Below are 14,716 nucleotides of genomic sequence, written 5' to 3'. Positions count from 1 at the left end.
GGAATGAGTTTTTTACATGTGAGGCGATGGATTCTGCATAGGGCTGTAGTTGTTTGGCGAGAAATTTGGCTAGGTTTTGTAGAGGTGAGCCTATGGAGCTGACTATGGGTCTGAGTGGGGGTTCCTTCTTTGTGTATCTTGAGAGGCCGAGAGCTTAGGGCATCTGGATGATTTCTCTGGGAATGATTCTTTGTTGGATTTCTTCGCTGATGGGGAGGCTTTATTTTGGATCTAGTGGTTTTTCTAGGTAGGTGGTGGGGTCTGTTTTTAGGGGCTTGTATCCAGGGTCTTGGAGTAGGTTGGTTAATTTGGTTTGGTAGTCCGATGTGTTCATAACCACCGTGGCGTTCCCCTTGTCTGCTGGTAGGATTATTATGCTGGTGTCTTTTTTCAGGTTAAGTAGTGCTGTCTGTTCCTCTTGGGTAAGTTGCTTTTGGGTGGCTTGCTGCTGCAGAGGATGTTGGTGATTTCGAGTCTGATTTTGTTAGCGCCATCGGGTTGATTTTGGTCAGGCTGGTTTAATATATATATATATATATATATATATATATATATATATATATATATATATATATATATATATATATATATATATATATATATATAAACCAACTCTAAATTCATGTAGCATTTGGCCAAGAAGAGGGAAATAGACTCTAAATCACTATATGCATAATCTCTTGAGTTTAGGCATGCATTTTCAATGGGGAATCTTCACAAAATATTTAATTATGTAATAAAATTTTTAAGAGACTGGGGAGGAGGAGAGATGTAATCTATTCTAATCTAACTTTTATTAAGGTCAAAGACCAGCATAAGGAGGATAAGGTGCAAGAAATTAAAAGGCATAAAATACCACAAAATAAAATTACATATAAAAAGTTAAAAAGCATAAACACACACACACACATACACACACACAAAGATTGGCTAGCAATCAAAACTATGCTGAAAGTGGGGAGGAAAATCTTCTTGGACATTTTGATAAAAAGTTACACAAGGAACATTTTACCTGGCAGAATATCCTACACCCAGAGGCTTCCTTTTGTGCTTCCGAGGATCCTTCCCCTGCTGGTTGATTGGGGAGGATGGAAGTTTCTGAGACTGTGGGCTTTGCTCTACATTTCTCAGGTTTTCATCATCACCAAAGCTATTATTTTTTCCCCTGAAGGGTACATCCACCAAACCCTGACATTTCCTCAGAACCTTTTCCCAAGCAGGAAGAGCATGTCTGTCAGCTGATGCACAAGGGGGGCAAGGAAGGTTCACCAGATGGAGGAACAAAGCCACTGACACCTGTGCATCTCGGGCAGCATAATCAATCTGAGGAAAAAAAAAACCAAGAGGCATGCCTTAACATATTCACCAGCATCTCGAATACCCAAGGTGAATTCTCCCCAACAACAAACAGAATGAAGAATAGTTTGTAAAATAAAAAAGTTCTTTCTTATGCTGCTAACCGTAGACCAAAATTCCCTCACTATCCATCTTTTTAGGCCAGGCCCTCCTAATGTTTATTTATTTATTTGTCACATTTCTAGATCGCTCATCTCCTTCAAGAGGGATTCTGGGAAATGTCACTTTTATCTCATTCCCAGACTACTGGAGGTACGGTATACATCTGAATTTAGCTGCTACATTGTAGAAGCAACGTTCTCCTCTTTTCCTGGCACAAAACTCACCACAGAAATATATAGATTGCCAGCTTTTCCAAATAGAACTGTATGCACATGCCTGTCTATAGATTAGTGAGTTTCTGGCAGATGATCTAGTCATCTATCAAAATCTGTCTTTTTCCTGTTTCCTGTCTGGTCTACTTGAGAAACTGACAGTCTTCTCCTTAAGGGAGAGGGATTGGTGGTTGTTTTTCTCAATAGCAACTGATGTCGGGGAATCCATCAAGCGCTTCTCCTAAGTTGTCCCACACTAATCATGTGAGGAGAGTCTCTGTTTCCTGCCTTGTTACTGTGACAGAACAGAGCTGAGCTATCAGACAGAGCATCAAAAACTCCACCAGGAGACTTTTGTGCTGCCTCACAGAAGGCACATCATGAGGAAAAGTCTCTTTATTCTACTTAGAAGCATCCCAAAAAGATGACAATTCCCATGTTCAATGAGATTAGAATATATGCATGACAATCCAGATTTGCGCTTCAAGATCTCTTCACAGAAATCTGGCAGCAACATGGATACAGCAGTAGCTGTTGTCCCCCACCATCACCAAAATCAAGCTAGAATGGGAGTGGGAGCCCAATTTCAGCCCATGTTTTGTTTTGGGGAGAGGAATTAAGGACAAGAATGGAAGTGAAAGAGCACTTTTAAAATCTGAAATAAATCAAAAGCAACTGATTAAGCTCTTTCAGTAAAGTCGCCATGTCATCGAATTAATTCTTGGTTCACCCAACCCTAAAACAGAAATGAGCTATAATAAATTTACATAAGGATTTCAAGTCATTTCCTATGTTCAAAGGTTCCCCATTTTTGAAAACCTGTCTTCCTACCACTTCTTCCACTGGAAGAAAAGAGGGGTCTGACTACTAAAATGAAGGACCAGATAACAATCATGAGTAACCTTCATTGAAAGCTGCTACTACAAAGCTTACAAAGAAAACAAACCTGTTCTTGAGTTAATTGTTCCGCTTCCCAATTGCTGCAGCACAAGTGTAGAGATTTGTCAAGCGAATATTGGAGAAGCTTTTCGGCAAGAGATTTCAGGCTGAGCCCATTTGTGGAGAAGGTCTTACTTCAGGGTTGTACATAGGAGGAAAAAAATGTCCTTTATCCCATCAAACAAATGCTTAGGAACCAAATTATCAGTATTTGTGTGTGTGTGTGTGTCTGTCTGTCTGTCTGTCTGTCTGTCTGTCTGTCTGTCTGTCTGTCTGTCTGTCTGTCTGTCAATTTGGAAGTTTGATGTTTTAATTAGCAGCAGCAGGTTAACTTTTTCTTGTTCTTTTCATAATTGCAACCATTTACCTAACAATGGGAGAAAACTTCATGTTTGTACAGCATGCTTAACAGGAGCACAAGTGGGATCAAGTGGATTTTTAAGGTGGGCAATTAGGGGGCCAGGAAAGCAGGGGGCCAGCAAGAAAGGTAGCTAGAATGAGTGAGAGCTGTAAATTCATGGGACTTTCTAGTTTTTAGCACAGCTGCTTTTCTTTCCTTTTTCTGATCAATGTGGAAAGGACTGGTAATGTAATGAAGACTTGCTGATATCTTTTTGGAAAAAAGGGCCCCTATGACAGCAAGCACCCCTGGAGAAAATCAACAGGGATACTGTATTTTGGGAAAAATGAAGATTTTTGTCATATGAGTATAATTGTGTGCAGATAAACTAGCAACAGATAGACGTGACTAGATGAATAACTGATTGGGTAAAACATATTGTATACACAGGGCCTACATGTATCTCAAAATTTAAAATAAATCAGGTACAGTTAATAATGAAACATTGCCAACACTCCATACTTACAGCATTTAATATTCTAGAGAATGAAAAGCCCTAAAATTATGTTAAATTATAACCTTCTCAGCTAACAAAATGTTAGGAACATAAGAAAACACAATTATGGTGAAACCTCAATTCAACAGATTTTTGGACAAAATTTTCATCTGAACACCCTACCATAATAAGAGACATATCCATTGTGTCTGTGGATGAGGGACTTTTAAAATACCAAACCAAAAAAATTCAATTGTATTTCCCTCATTCACAAGGAAACATGGTGGCTCAGTGGCTAAGAGGCTGAGCTTGTCGATCGAAAGGTTAGCAGTTCAGCAATTCAAATCCCTAGTGCCGCTTAACGGGGTGAGCTCCCATTACTTGTCCCAGCTTCTGCCGACCTAGCAGTTCGAAAGTAGTAGAAAAATAGGAACCACCTTGGTGGAAAGGTAACAGCATTCTGTGCGCCTTTGGCATTTAGTCATGCCAGCCACATGACTACGGAGACATCTTTGGACAGCGCTGGCTCTTTGGCTTTGAAATGGAAATGAGCACCGCCCCCTAGTCAGAAACGTCTAACACATATGTGCGAGGGAAACCTTTACCTTTACATTCACTGTTATTTACATAATTTGTATGATAATACCGCTATGTAGATTAAGTCATTCGCATGAAATTGTATTGAGCAAATGTTAAATGACACAAATGATACAATTTGTTACATCTGCATAATAATAACACTATGCCCCAATGATATAGTTTGCAATATTATTGTCATTCAGAAACAGTCCATACTTCCACCACAAATGGTCTGTTAAATCAAGGTTATACAATACCTTCCCTCTCAAAGATACATACCTATGTCTTAGGGCCAGATAGCGGAGGTCCACAGTCCCTTTGACAGTTACACTATAATCATGAAATAGCTTACTGGCATCTTCCCAACATCCTACCCCAACTTTTAGAATTTTGCCATCTGCCAAAACTTCAAGCAAAGTCTTTGGAAGAACTTGTCCCCTACTGGTCAGCTGGGGCAAACGAAGAAGGAGGCAAAGTCCATTACAAGCAGCCAATTGTAAGAGAGAAACAGGCTTGGCCTTTTTTCCTTCCACTGAGACCTACAAGTAATTCAGAAGAAAAGAGTGACGGCAATAAAAGCAACTTAGACTATGTCAAATCCACAGACAACTCTATGTATTTTTAGTAATACCAAGTATATAGGCTGATCCTGACACCCAAATCTGTTGAATATTCACTATGTAATCCAGAAACCCTTCTGCTGGTTGTAAAATGTACATAATGAGTTGCTCATCTTGTAGAATCTCAGAAGGACTCTCATCTCCAGATTGTGATACCATACATAAGCCAAGAATATCAGGTCTATGTATTTCAGAAGAAGATCTAGCAGTTCCCAATCATGTTGAAAATCCTGGCTGATGGTGGTAATTTTATTGTGGAAGGAGGATTGCAAATCCAGATATTATTTAACTTGGGTATGGAGTAAGTTTTTCAGTTGGTAAATTATATCAGATTTATCTAATAGATGGTGAGTTTTTCTGCCAAAATAGCAAATAAGAGAGAAATTATCTTTCATCAGCAATAGAAAATAGATTAGAAAAGCAGCAAGTAGGCTCAAGCACAGGCATGCACAGGTGTGCATGCCTCTGAAGTTTAGCCTATGGCCAGTAACTGGGAAAGAACTGATCACTTGATGCCTTTTAACTTTTGTGTAGCCTATTCAGAGCTTCTTTCTTTTCTGTCTCTCTTTCCATCTCCAATTATTTTCTCCCTTTGCCTCATTTCCATCCAGCTGGTACCCCCTTTTTCTTTTCTTACCCATTGCAATTACCTGTTTAACTTAGTCTACTTCCATCCTTTCAGAAAGGGAGGGAGAAAGGGAGGGAGGGAGGGAAGGAGGGAAGGAAGGAAGGAAGGAAGGAAGGAAGGAAGGAAGGAAGGAAGGATGGATTGTGAGAATAGCCTATGTATCAGAGGAATAATTAGTATATTAAACAGGCGCTCTGAACAGAGGTAAGTAGCATATATAAACCTCTTGAACTCTATGGGAAGAAGATACAGAAACTGCTAGTATATTAAAAATAAATCATTACATAAAAGCAATATGTAAAAGCTGTTCAAATAGACTATGGTATCCAAGCCATCCCTCAGTCTTAACTTATAAAGCCTGTGTAAAAAAATTTATTAACAACCTCTCTCTTTAGCTTGTGAAAGAGATTTTTCAATAGACTCTAAGACTTACCCACTCACAGTCAATTCCAAGGACTGGGCAACATTCCAACTCTTTCGTTAATATGGGTTCCACTTCATTCCACTTCTCTACCTCAGAAATGATTATTACTTTTGCCTCAAGGATCTCCTCCAGCCAACAAATTGTGGGAGAAGGTAAAAATGAACGAAAAATGTCTTCTGAGATATCTTTCTTTTCCCGTTCCTTAATATTTCCTCCTTGGTTTGGTGTAATGCAAGTTTTATGTTTTCGACGTTGGATGACCCTCCAGACAGCTAGACCTCCTGCTGCAATGCCAAATAGGGTAGCCACAGTAACAGTGACTGTTGTTGGTCTGGGCATGTTTTCATCTTCCTTTCTACTCCATATTTGCAAAAATGGTACTGCGCTGTGATCTAGCAATATGGAATAATACTGATTAAAATATAAAGCACAATTGTGGAGAAAAATTACTAAGCCTGAGGAACCCACTCACCTGAAATAAGTTCTCCTACATTTTTGTCTGTTATGCTAAACTATGTTTTATTCAACAAATTAAGCCAAACTAAACAAGCAACATTAACAAATTATTATGTGTGGGTTCAAACATTGGGACATTTCTGAATACATATATGAAAGATTAATTTATAAATTGATCTCCATCAGATAGGCTTCAAACGCCACACAGAATTTGAAGAAATGCATGTTCAGATGATATCAAAGAGGTAATTTAATTGTGTCTTAGAAATGTTGGTGAAGGAAGTGAGCAGGGTGAAGCCACTTAAGCCCTCAGGATCCTATGCTACTCAGGATCTAATGTGAAATATGAGTGTTACCAAATAGACTGGAAATAGTAGTAGTAGTAGTAGTAGTAGTAGTAGTAGTAGTAGTAAGAATATTTAATATGAATATATGAAGATGTAAAATTGCCAAGGTAGGCTAACAGAATCCCCATTTAACTTTTTTTTTTTGCATTTATATCCCGCCCTTCTCCGAAGACTCAGGGCGGCTTACACTATGTTAGCAATAGTCTTCATTCTATTTGTATATTTATATACAAAGTCAACTTATTGCCCCCAACAATCTGGGTCCTCACTTTACCTACCTTATAAAGGATGGAAGGCTGAGTCAACCTTGGGCCTGCTGGGACTAGAACCTGCAGTAATTGCAGGCAGCTGCTGTTAATAAGACTGCATTAGCAGTCTGAGCCACAGAGGCCTTCACAGGAAGTTCTTTTTTTTTCCTCCCAAAAATGGTTTAGAAGGAATCTGAAACAGAAGTCACTTCACTCCAGAATGAAACCGTATGTTGTAAATTGCCCGTTAGTTAAGCCCCAGTCATAGTTACTATGCAATGTCAAAAAGCTCACAGAGGAAAGATTTCTTTGAGAAAACAAATATAGAATAGATTTTTTTTTTTTTTTTTATTGGCCAAGTGTGATTGGACACACAAGGAATTTGTCTTGGTGCATATGCTCTCAGTGTACATAAAAGAAAAGATACGTTCATCAAGGTACAACATTTACAACACAATTGATGGTCAATATATCAATATAAATCATAAGGATTGCCAGCAACAAGTTATAGTCATACAGTCATAAGTGGAAAGAGATTGGTGATGGGAACTATGAAACGATTAATAGTAGTGCAGATTCAGTAAATAGTCTGACAGTGTTGAGGGAATTATTTGTTTAGCAGAGTGATGGCCTTAAAAAAACTGTTCTTGTGTCTAGTTGTTCTGGTGTGCAGTGCTCTATAGCGCTTTTGAGGGTAGGAGTTGAAACAGTTTATGTCCAGGATGCGAGGGATCTGCAAATATTTTCACGGCCCTCTTCTTGATTCGTGCAGTATACAGGTCCTCAATGGAAGGCAAGTTGGTAGCAATTATTTTTTCTGCAGTTCTAATTATCCTCTGAAGTCTGAACATTTTTCTTGTTGGGTTGCAGAACCGAACCAGACAGTTATAGAGGTGCAAATGACAGACTCAATAATTCCTCTGTAGAATTGGATCAGCAGCTCCTTGGGCAGTTTGAGCTTACTGAGTTGGCGCAGAAAGAACATTCTTTGTTGTCCTTTTTTAATGATGTTTTTGATGTTAGCTGTCCATTTGAGATCTTGCGATATGATAGAACCCAGAAATTTGAAGGTTTCTACTGTTGATACTGTGTTGTCAAGTATTGTGAGAGGTGGAAGTATGGAAGGGTTTTTCCTAAAGTCTACCACCATTTCTACGGTTTTGAGTGTGTTCAGTTCCAGGTTGTTTTGGTTGCACCACAAGGCTAGTCGTTCGACCTCTCGCCTATATGCGGATTCGTCATTGTCTCGAATGAGACCAATCACTGTTGTGTCATCTGCGAACTTCAGTAGCTTAACAAATGGATCATTGGAGATGCAGTCATTGGTATACAGAGAGAAGAGAAGTGGGGGGAGCACACAGCCTTGGGGGGCCCCTGTGCTAATTGTACAGGTATTTGATGTGGTCTTGCTTAGCTTCACCTGCTGCTTCCTGTTTGTTAGGAAGCTTGGGGTCCACTTACAAGTCTGTTCCGTACCTGTAGCTGGTTTAGCTTAGTTAGAAGAATGTCTGGAATGATGGTATTGAATGCTGAACTAAAGTCTACAAAAAGGACCCTTGCATAGGTCTTTGGAGACTCAAGATGTTGTAGGATGTAGTGCAGAGCCATATTAACAGCATCATCTGTTGATCTATTTGCTCGGTATGCAAATTGCAAGGGGTCTAAGAGCGGATTCGTGATGGTTTTCAGGTAGGAAAGCACTAGCCTTTCAAAGGTTTTCATGACTACAGAATTTAGAAGAAATGCATGTTCAGATGATATCAAAGAGGTAATTTAATTGTGTCTTAGAAATGTTGGTGAAGGAAGTGAGCAGGGTGAAGCCACTTAGGCCCTCAGGATCCTATGCTACTCAGGATCTAATGTGAAATATGAGTGTTACCAAATAGACTGGAAATAGTAGTAGTAGTAAGAATATTTAATATGAATATATGAAGATGTAAAATTGCCCGTTAGTTAAGCCCCAGTCATAGTTACTATGCAATGTCAAAAAGCTCACAGAGGAAAGATTTCTTTGAGAAAACAAATATCTTGCCCAAATGAGGAGAAAAAAGGGGGGGATTCAAGCATTCAGAAGAAAAATACAGCCAATTAAGGAAAGGACTGTTAGATCCAGGACTTGCACTTCCTGCCATCTTCCTGTCAGCCTTACCAGGTAGACTAGACACAAAACACAACCAGATGAGCTAATTCTACTTTATTGTAAGGCTACATTAAAAGAAACTTGCAAGTCTGAAAGTACAAGCCTCCCACTGTCTCCTATAGAATAGAATAGAATAGAATAGAATAGAATAGAATAATTTTTTTATAGCTGAAGAAACTTGAAAAGGTCACTTCTGAGCCTCTTGCCCCATTAATGAGCTGCAAACGACACCTTCTCTTATTTGCCATTCCCTAAGCAGCATCTCTTCTCCCTGACTCCCAAGGTTTTCCCCCCCAAGTACACTTCCTCACTAATTTTCTTGGAAACCAGCAGGAAGTTGCAAGTCATGGTCACATGAGGTCCTCATTTTACCTACCTTATAAAGGATGGAAGGCTGAGTCAACCTTGGGCCTGCTGGGACTAGAACCTGCAGTAATTGCAGGCAGCTGCTGTTAATAAGACTGCATTAGCAGTCTGAGCCACAGAGGCCTTCACAGGAAGTTCTTTTTTTTTCCTCCCAAAAATGGTTTAGAAGGAATCTGAAACAGAAGTCACTTCACTCCAGAATGAAACCGTATGTTGTAAATTGCCCGTTAGTTAAGCCCCAGTCATAGTTACTATGCAATGTCAAAAAGCTCACAGAGGAAAGATTTCTTTGAGAAAACAAATATCTTGCCCAAATATCTTGCCCAAATGAGGAGAAAAAAGGGGGGGATTCAAGCATTCAGAAGAAAAATACAGCCAATTAAGGAAAGGACTGTTAGATCCAGGACTTGCACTTCCTGCCATCTTCCTGTCAGCCTTACCAGGTAGACTAGACACAAAACACAACCAGATGAGCTAATTCTACTTTATTGTAAGGCTACATTAAAAGAAACTTGCAAGTCTGAAAGTACAAGCCTCCCACTGTCTCCTATAGAATAGAATAGAATAGAATAGAATAGAATAGAATAGAATAGAATAGAATAGAATAGAATAGAATAATTTTTTTATAGCTGAAGAAACTTGAAAAGGTCACTTCTGAGCCTCTTGCCCCATTAATGAGCTGCAAACGACACCTTCTCTTATTTGCCATTCCCTAAGCAGCATCTCTTCTCCCTGACTCCCAAGGTTTTCCCCCCCAAGTACACTTCCTCACTAATTTTCTTGGAAACCAGCAGGAAGTTGCAAGTCATGGTCACATGAGGTCCTCATTTAATGACTTGCAATCCTCACTTAATGACAGCAACAGGAACTGCTGGGATTGCCATCACGAAATGATGTGGTCACATGGCACTGCATTTTACCACTGCATCATTTAGTAACAAAATTCTGGTCCCAATTGCCATTCTGTCCCAAAATCTATCTGTAAGAACCGATACCACAACAACAGAGGTTGGTGATTGGACACAAATTGTCCAAACCTGTTGCATCTATAATGGCTTCTTAAGAGGGGACAGACCACTGCTTCTTTCAGAGGTGGCAAAACCACCCTGTCCCTCAAAAAAACATTTATCCCCACAGGGATACAATCACATATAATCTCCTTGGGAGGCCTTGACCAATCAGAGGACAGACCTATGGACTAGCATACACTGGTAGTCCACAAACACAACACAGCTAGAATAGTTGTTTTATTACGGACAAAAAAAAAAACCCCACCATATATACAAGGTTCTACTTCCTTCAGAACACAGCAGTCTAAACCAATATGGTAAAGGTAAAGGTTCCCCTTGCACATACGTGCTAGTCGTTGCCGACTCTAGGGGGCGGTGCTCATCTCCGTTTCAAAGCCGAAGAGCCAGCGCTGTCCGAAGACGTCTCCGTGGTCATGTGGCCAGCATGACTCAACGCCAAAGGGGCACGGAACGCTGTTACTTTCCCACCAAAGGTGGTCCCTATTTTTTCTACTTGCATTTTTATGTGCTTTCAAAACTGCTAGGTTGGCAGAAGCTGGGACAAGTAATGGGAGCTCACCCCATTACACGGCAGCACCAGAGATTCGAACCGCTGAGCTGCTGACCTTTCGATCGACAAGCTCAACGACCAATATACAGAGACTTAAATTAGAGACTTTTTCTTCCCACCTTTCCAAGTCAAAGGATATTTGTTTGGTCTTTTTAAACTTTTGAAAGCATTTCTATGCTTCCTCTCATCAGCTTTAGTCCTTATAATACTAAAGAAAAATAAAGGGATTATAAAGAAGAGGAAGATCAGGGGTTTCAAACTCGATTTCATTGAGGGCTGCATCAGGGTTGTGTTTGACCTTGAAGGGCCGGGGGTGCATGGCCAGCTTGACATTACTTGTGTCGGGGTGACTGTGGTGGCCCGAGCGCTCTACCAATGAAAACAGGCTCCCGAGCTCCATTTTCAGCTACGATGGCCTCCTGCAACCCCCTGCCAGAGAAAACAGAGCTCGGGTGGCCGCACACTGCCCTCCCGAGCTCCGTTTTCCCTGGCAAAGGTCCTTCGCTGTTTCCAGGGCAGCCCCATGGGCCAAATCTAAGCACCCCATGACTCAGATCAGGCCCCCAGACCTTGAGTTTGACATCCCTGATGAAGATGAGTGTTATTGTGGGGAAAATAGGAGGAGGAAGGAGCATTGAGTATGTTTGCCGCCTTGAGTTATTTATAAAAATAATAAAGGCAGGATAAAAATAAATATATAATTATAAACGAATAGTCCTAATGAATTCTTTGCATTTCAGAAATTGTTCGGTAAATAAGCAGTGTGTGATTAACATTTTCAGGCAGAGAAAATGAGTAAGCGATTTAAAAAATAACTAGTGTTCACCAAGAATATAGAAATGTGAAATCTTAAACAATGTTTTGTAACTTTTCTTTAAGATTCACTCCAGCCCCAGGGAAGGAGAAGGAAGCCAATGTAGTTATCCTTCTTAAAATAAAATCCTGCTGGGATTCAGAAAATTATATCTAATTAATTTCAGTTCTGTACAAATTATACAAAGTATGATTAATATAACATTTTCCAGTGTTTAGATGTCAGCCCTTTGAGGTAGGCCAGCTCAGGATATAGACTCCAAAACAAAGACAGGAACTCTATTTTAGTGATATAGGCTGTAGTAATAATCTTGAAAACCTGACTATATTTTTCCTTCCTTTCCTCTTACACCACAGCAAATTAAGGCAAAGCCAGTCTGGATTTCTTTCTAATATTTTTTTCCCATTTCCTGGGCTTAACATATGTTTTTGTAACGGTTTCCGCAGTTTTTCCAAGCTCATCTTTGTTCTCTGTACCATGACCAATTTTGTTGAAGAGTCAATATGGGAAGTTTCCAAGTATAAGACTAAATTTCATAATCTCCAAAAAGATGAATCCATTTAATATCAACAAATAACTGTATCTTATAAATCCATGGGAGAAAAACTAATACCCATTATAAAATCTTAATTGGTAATACTTTTATTATAAAATATAAGAAAGTGTGCAAACTCTCAAGTTCTTCAGAACTGTTTTGATTTATGAAGAACAAGAAGTATGGAAAAAAGAAGAAATTCATAAAATTAGACTATTTCAAGCTATGTAGTCTGTCATTTCAACTCCACTGGACTTTCAGAATACTTTTGACAAAACTCATTAAAATTCCTAAGCTGATTTAGAAGTTATGAAGTAACAGAAAAGATTCTGTTCTAGATTGTTTGCCAAATAAAAAACAGAAAAGAAAGAACAAAAGTAAAGCAACAGTCCTCACACTGGGACGAAACAAGACATTATATTGTCAATCATGTTCATGGACAGCAGTGCTTTTTATTTTTATTTTCTATATGTGATTTTTAATTGGGAACAGGATGGCCAAGCATACTCATGGAAGGATCTCTCCAAATTATTGAACGTGTAATTCAATATAAGATGTGAAATATTACAGATTGGGGCAAAACTCTCAAAAAGAACAGTCTTGTTAAGGGATAGGATAGGCAGTAATATTTTCTTGCTGGTCACATTTTCTGTTTCAGTGGATTTATTTCTCAACTATACTAACATATAAACAGAATAACTTAAAATTTATAGTGGTACAACTACAGTAAAATATACAGTCTATTCCCTAAAATATTGCTTTTCGTCATACAAGGAAAATGGCATATGATTTACTACAGAGGAAACGTTAATCAAGCTTTCTGCCACACCTAACTGCTTTCTCAAAACTCTATAAATAAAAAATAAAGCTGGCATACTGCAAACAACCCCAGCTTCTGACATTATTTACAGCACTACCATCCATGCTAGTAAGAATTCTGGGAATTACAAGCCCAACACAAATATAGACTGACATAGGACTTGATGCAATTGTGACACATAGTCAAAGGTGTCAGTAAATCTTGTTTTAAATTCTTATCTTGGACTGAAATGTGCAACAATGTTTTGTATACAATGTGTGAGCTATGTCAATGCCTGAATGAGAGATTACCAACACTTTTACATGTACCTTTTTTATGGTCTCACAGGAAAGGCAGGTGTAATAAACACACTTCGCAAACTTTTTTTTCAGCTCTCATTTGTGTGCAGGTTCAATGAGTAAAAAATGAATAAAGTCTCCCTCCCTTTCTCATCATTGAATGCAGCAGATTACAACAATTAAGGCATACTTTTTTAGATTTCTAAATATTTATTTATTCTTAGAAATTTGTTCCACATTTGATCAATATGCTTCATCATTAAGATTTTTTGATCTTCAGCTGTATTATTGAGGCATGAGATGACCCATTTAAATGTCAAACATTAAAAATGTATAAGTAAAACAAAGCCCTTTGCAACCACTTTCAGCCTTGATATATAAGTTATTTGGAACTTTAATATGTATATAAAAGGCAGAATTTTAATTTTATGTGTTCAGTTCTTGCTACACTCTCCCTTACAAAGGTAGTCAAATACATTTACATAGTAGGTTGACAGTAATAATGAAGATTTTTCACTGGGAGAGATTACAATCCTCCCCCAACTATTACTATCTCCAAAATACTGAACAATTTCCATTATTCCCAGCTAGCATTGTTGAGGAGTGAGCCACATTAGGGAACCAAAGCAAAGAGGACTGCTAGTAATAACATCTTTGGATGACAATATGTTCCTGTTTTCATCAACAGGGAAACACCGCGAGAGATTCTACAAAAAGCAGTTTCTCCATCTTGTAAACTTCACTAGACTAAAGTCCATTATGAATCTGGAAGCTTTATATTATTAGCACCTTTAGAAAAAGCAGAAAGCAAAAAGATCCAATAATTGCTTAAACAGTACTGCATTATAATCACAATCCCGGAAGAGGGGAGACTACCCATACCTAAAGAAAAAGAAATCATACATCCAGCATATCTTGCCTACAGTCCTCAAACTAATAATAATTCCCATCCTCCTCCGATGGCGCCTTTATCAATAAAAAGCGCTCACGTGTACGTTACCTGTTTCAGTAGCGAACGGCAAAAAAAACTCTTCCTTGGCACAGCAAGACTTCCGGGCTCCCCTTCAGAGCGGAACGTACAAATGTATTGTCATACAAGCGCTTCAGGGCGCTGCCATGTTGTACGGCAATTGTGGCTTAGTTCGATTTGTTTGGGCTTCTGTTTTCTGAAACGGTGGCCTCTAACGTTAATTAAAATAATCACTCCGGCTACAGGAAAGTTTTTTTAAAAAACCAATAGCCGGTATTTTGTGGCATGTATCTTTTGGTTTTTTTGCGAGGTACCCAAATTGTTTGACACAGGTCTTGAACTGTTAATGGAAGCAATTTAATTAATCTGCTCGTTAGCGTCCCTTAATTTACCGGAGACCCGGGAATTTGCTGCGAAAAGGGAAGCTCTTTTTAGTGCTGCTTGATTCTATACGTATTTACTCGG

General features: G+C 38.9%; 1 protein-coding gene across 2 annotated transcripts in view; it reads right to left on the bottom strand.

Moving 5' to 3' along the window:
• Positions 1–14,331, bottom strand: part of EXD2 (exonuclease 3'-5' domain containing 2) — a 29,062-nt gene extending 14,731 nt beyond the window's left edge. Inside the window, exons 1-5 of one of the 2 annotated variants that reach the window (XM_058161903.1) lie at positions 14,282–14,331; positions 5,706–6,088; positions 4,304–4,563; positions 2,617–2,743; positions 1,013–1,323 (exon numbers count right to left, since the gene is read on the bottom strand). In XM_058161903.1, the coding sequence (XP_058017886.1) occupies positions 1,013–1,323; positions 2,617–2,743; positions 4,304–4,563; positions 5,706–6,035 (1,028 nt within the window). In that variant the 5' untranslated portion in view covers positions 6,036–6,088; positions 14,282–14,331. Of the gene's footprint in view, positions 1–1,012; positions 1,324–2,616; positions 2,744–4,303; positions 4,564–5,705; positions 6,089–14,163; positions 14,198–14,281 lie in introns of those variants that run through there. The other variant, XM_058161902.1, reaches the window with a different exon arrangement.
• Positions 14,332–14,716: the final 385 nt, after the last annotated feature.

This window comes from Ahaetulla prasina, chromosome 1 (genome assembly GCF_028640845.1).
Source record: "Ahaetulla prasina isolate Xishuangbanna chromosome 1, ASM2864084v1, whole genome shotgun sequence".
Taxonomy (NCBI): Eukaryota; Metazoa; Chordata; class Lepidosauria; order Squamata; family Colubridae; genus Ahaetulla; species Ahaetulla prasina.
The sequence above is the reverse complement of the archived record's forward strand: the minus strand, read 5'-3'. Positions and strand labels throughout refer to the sequence as shown.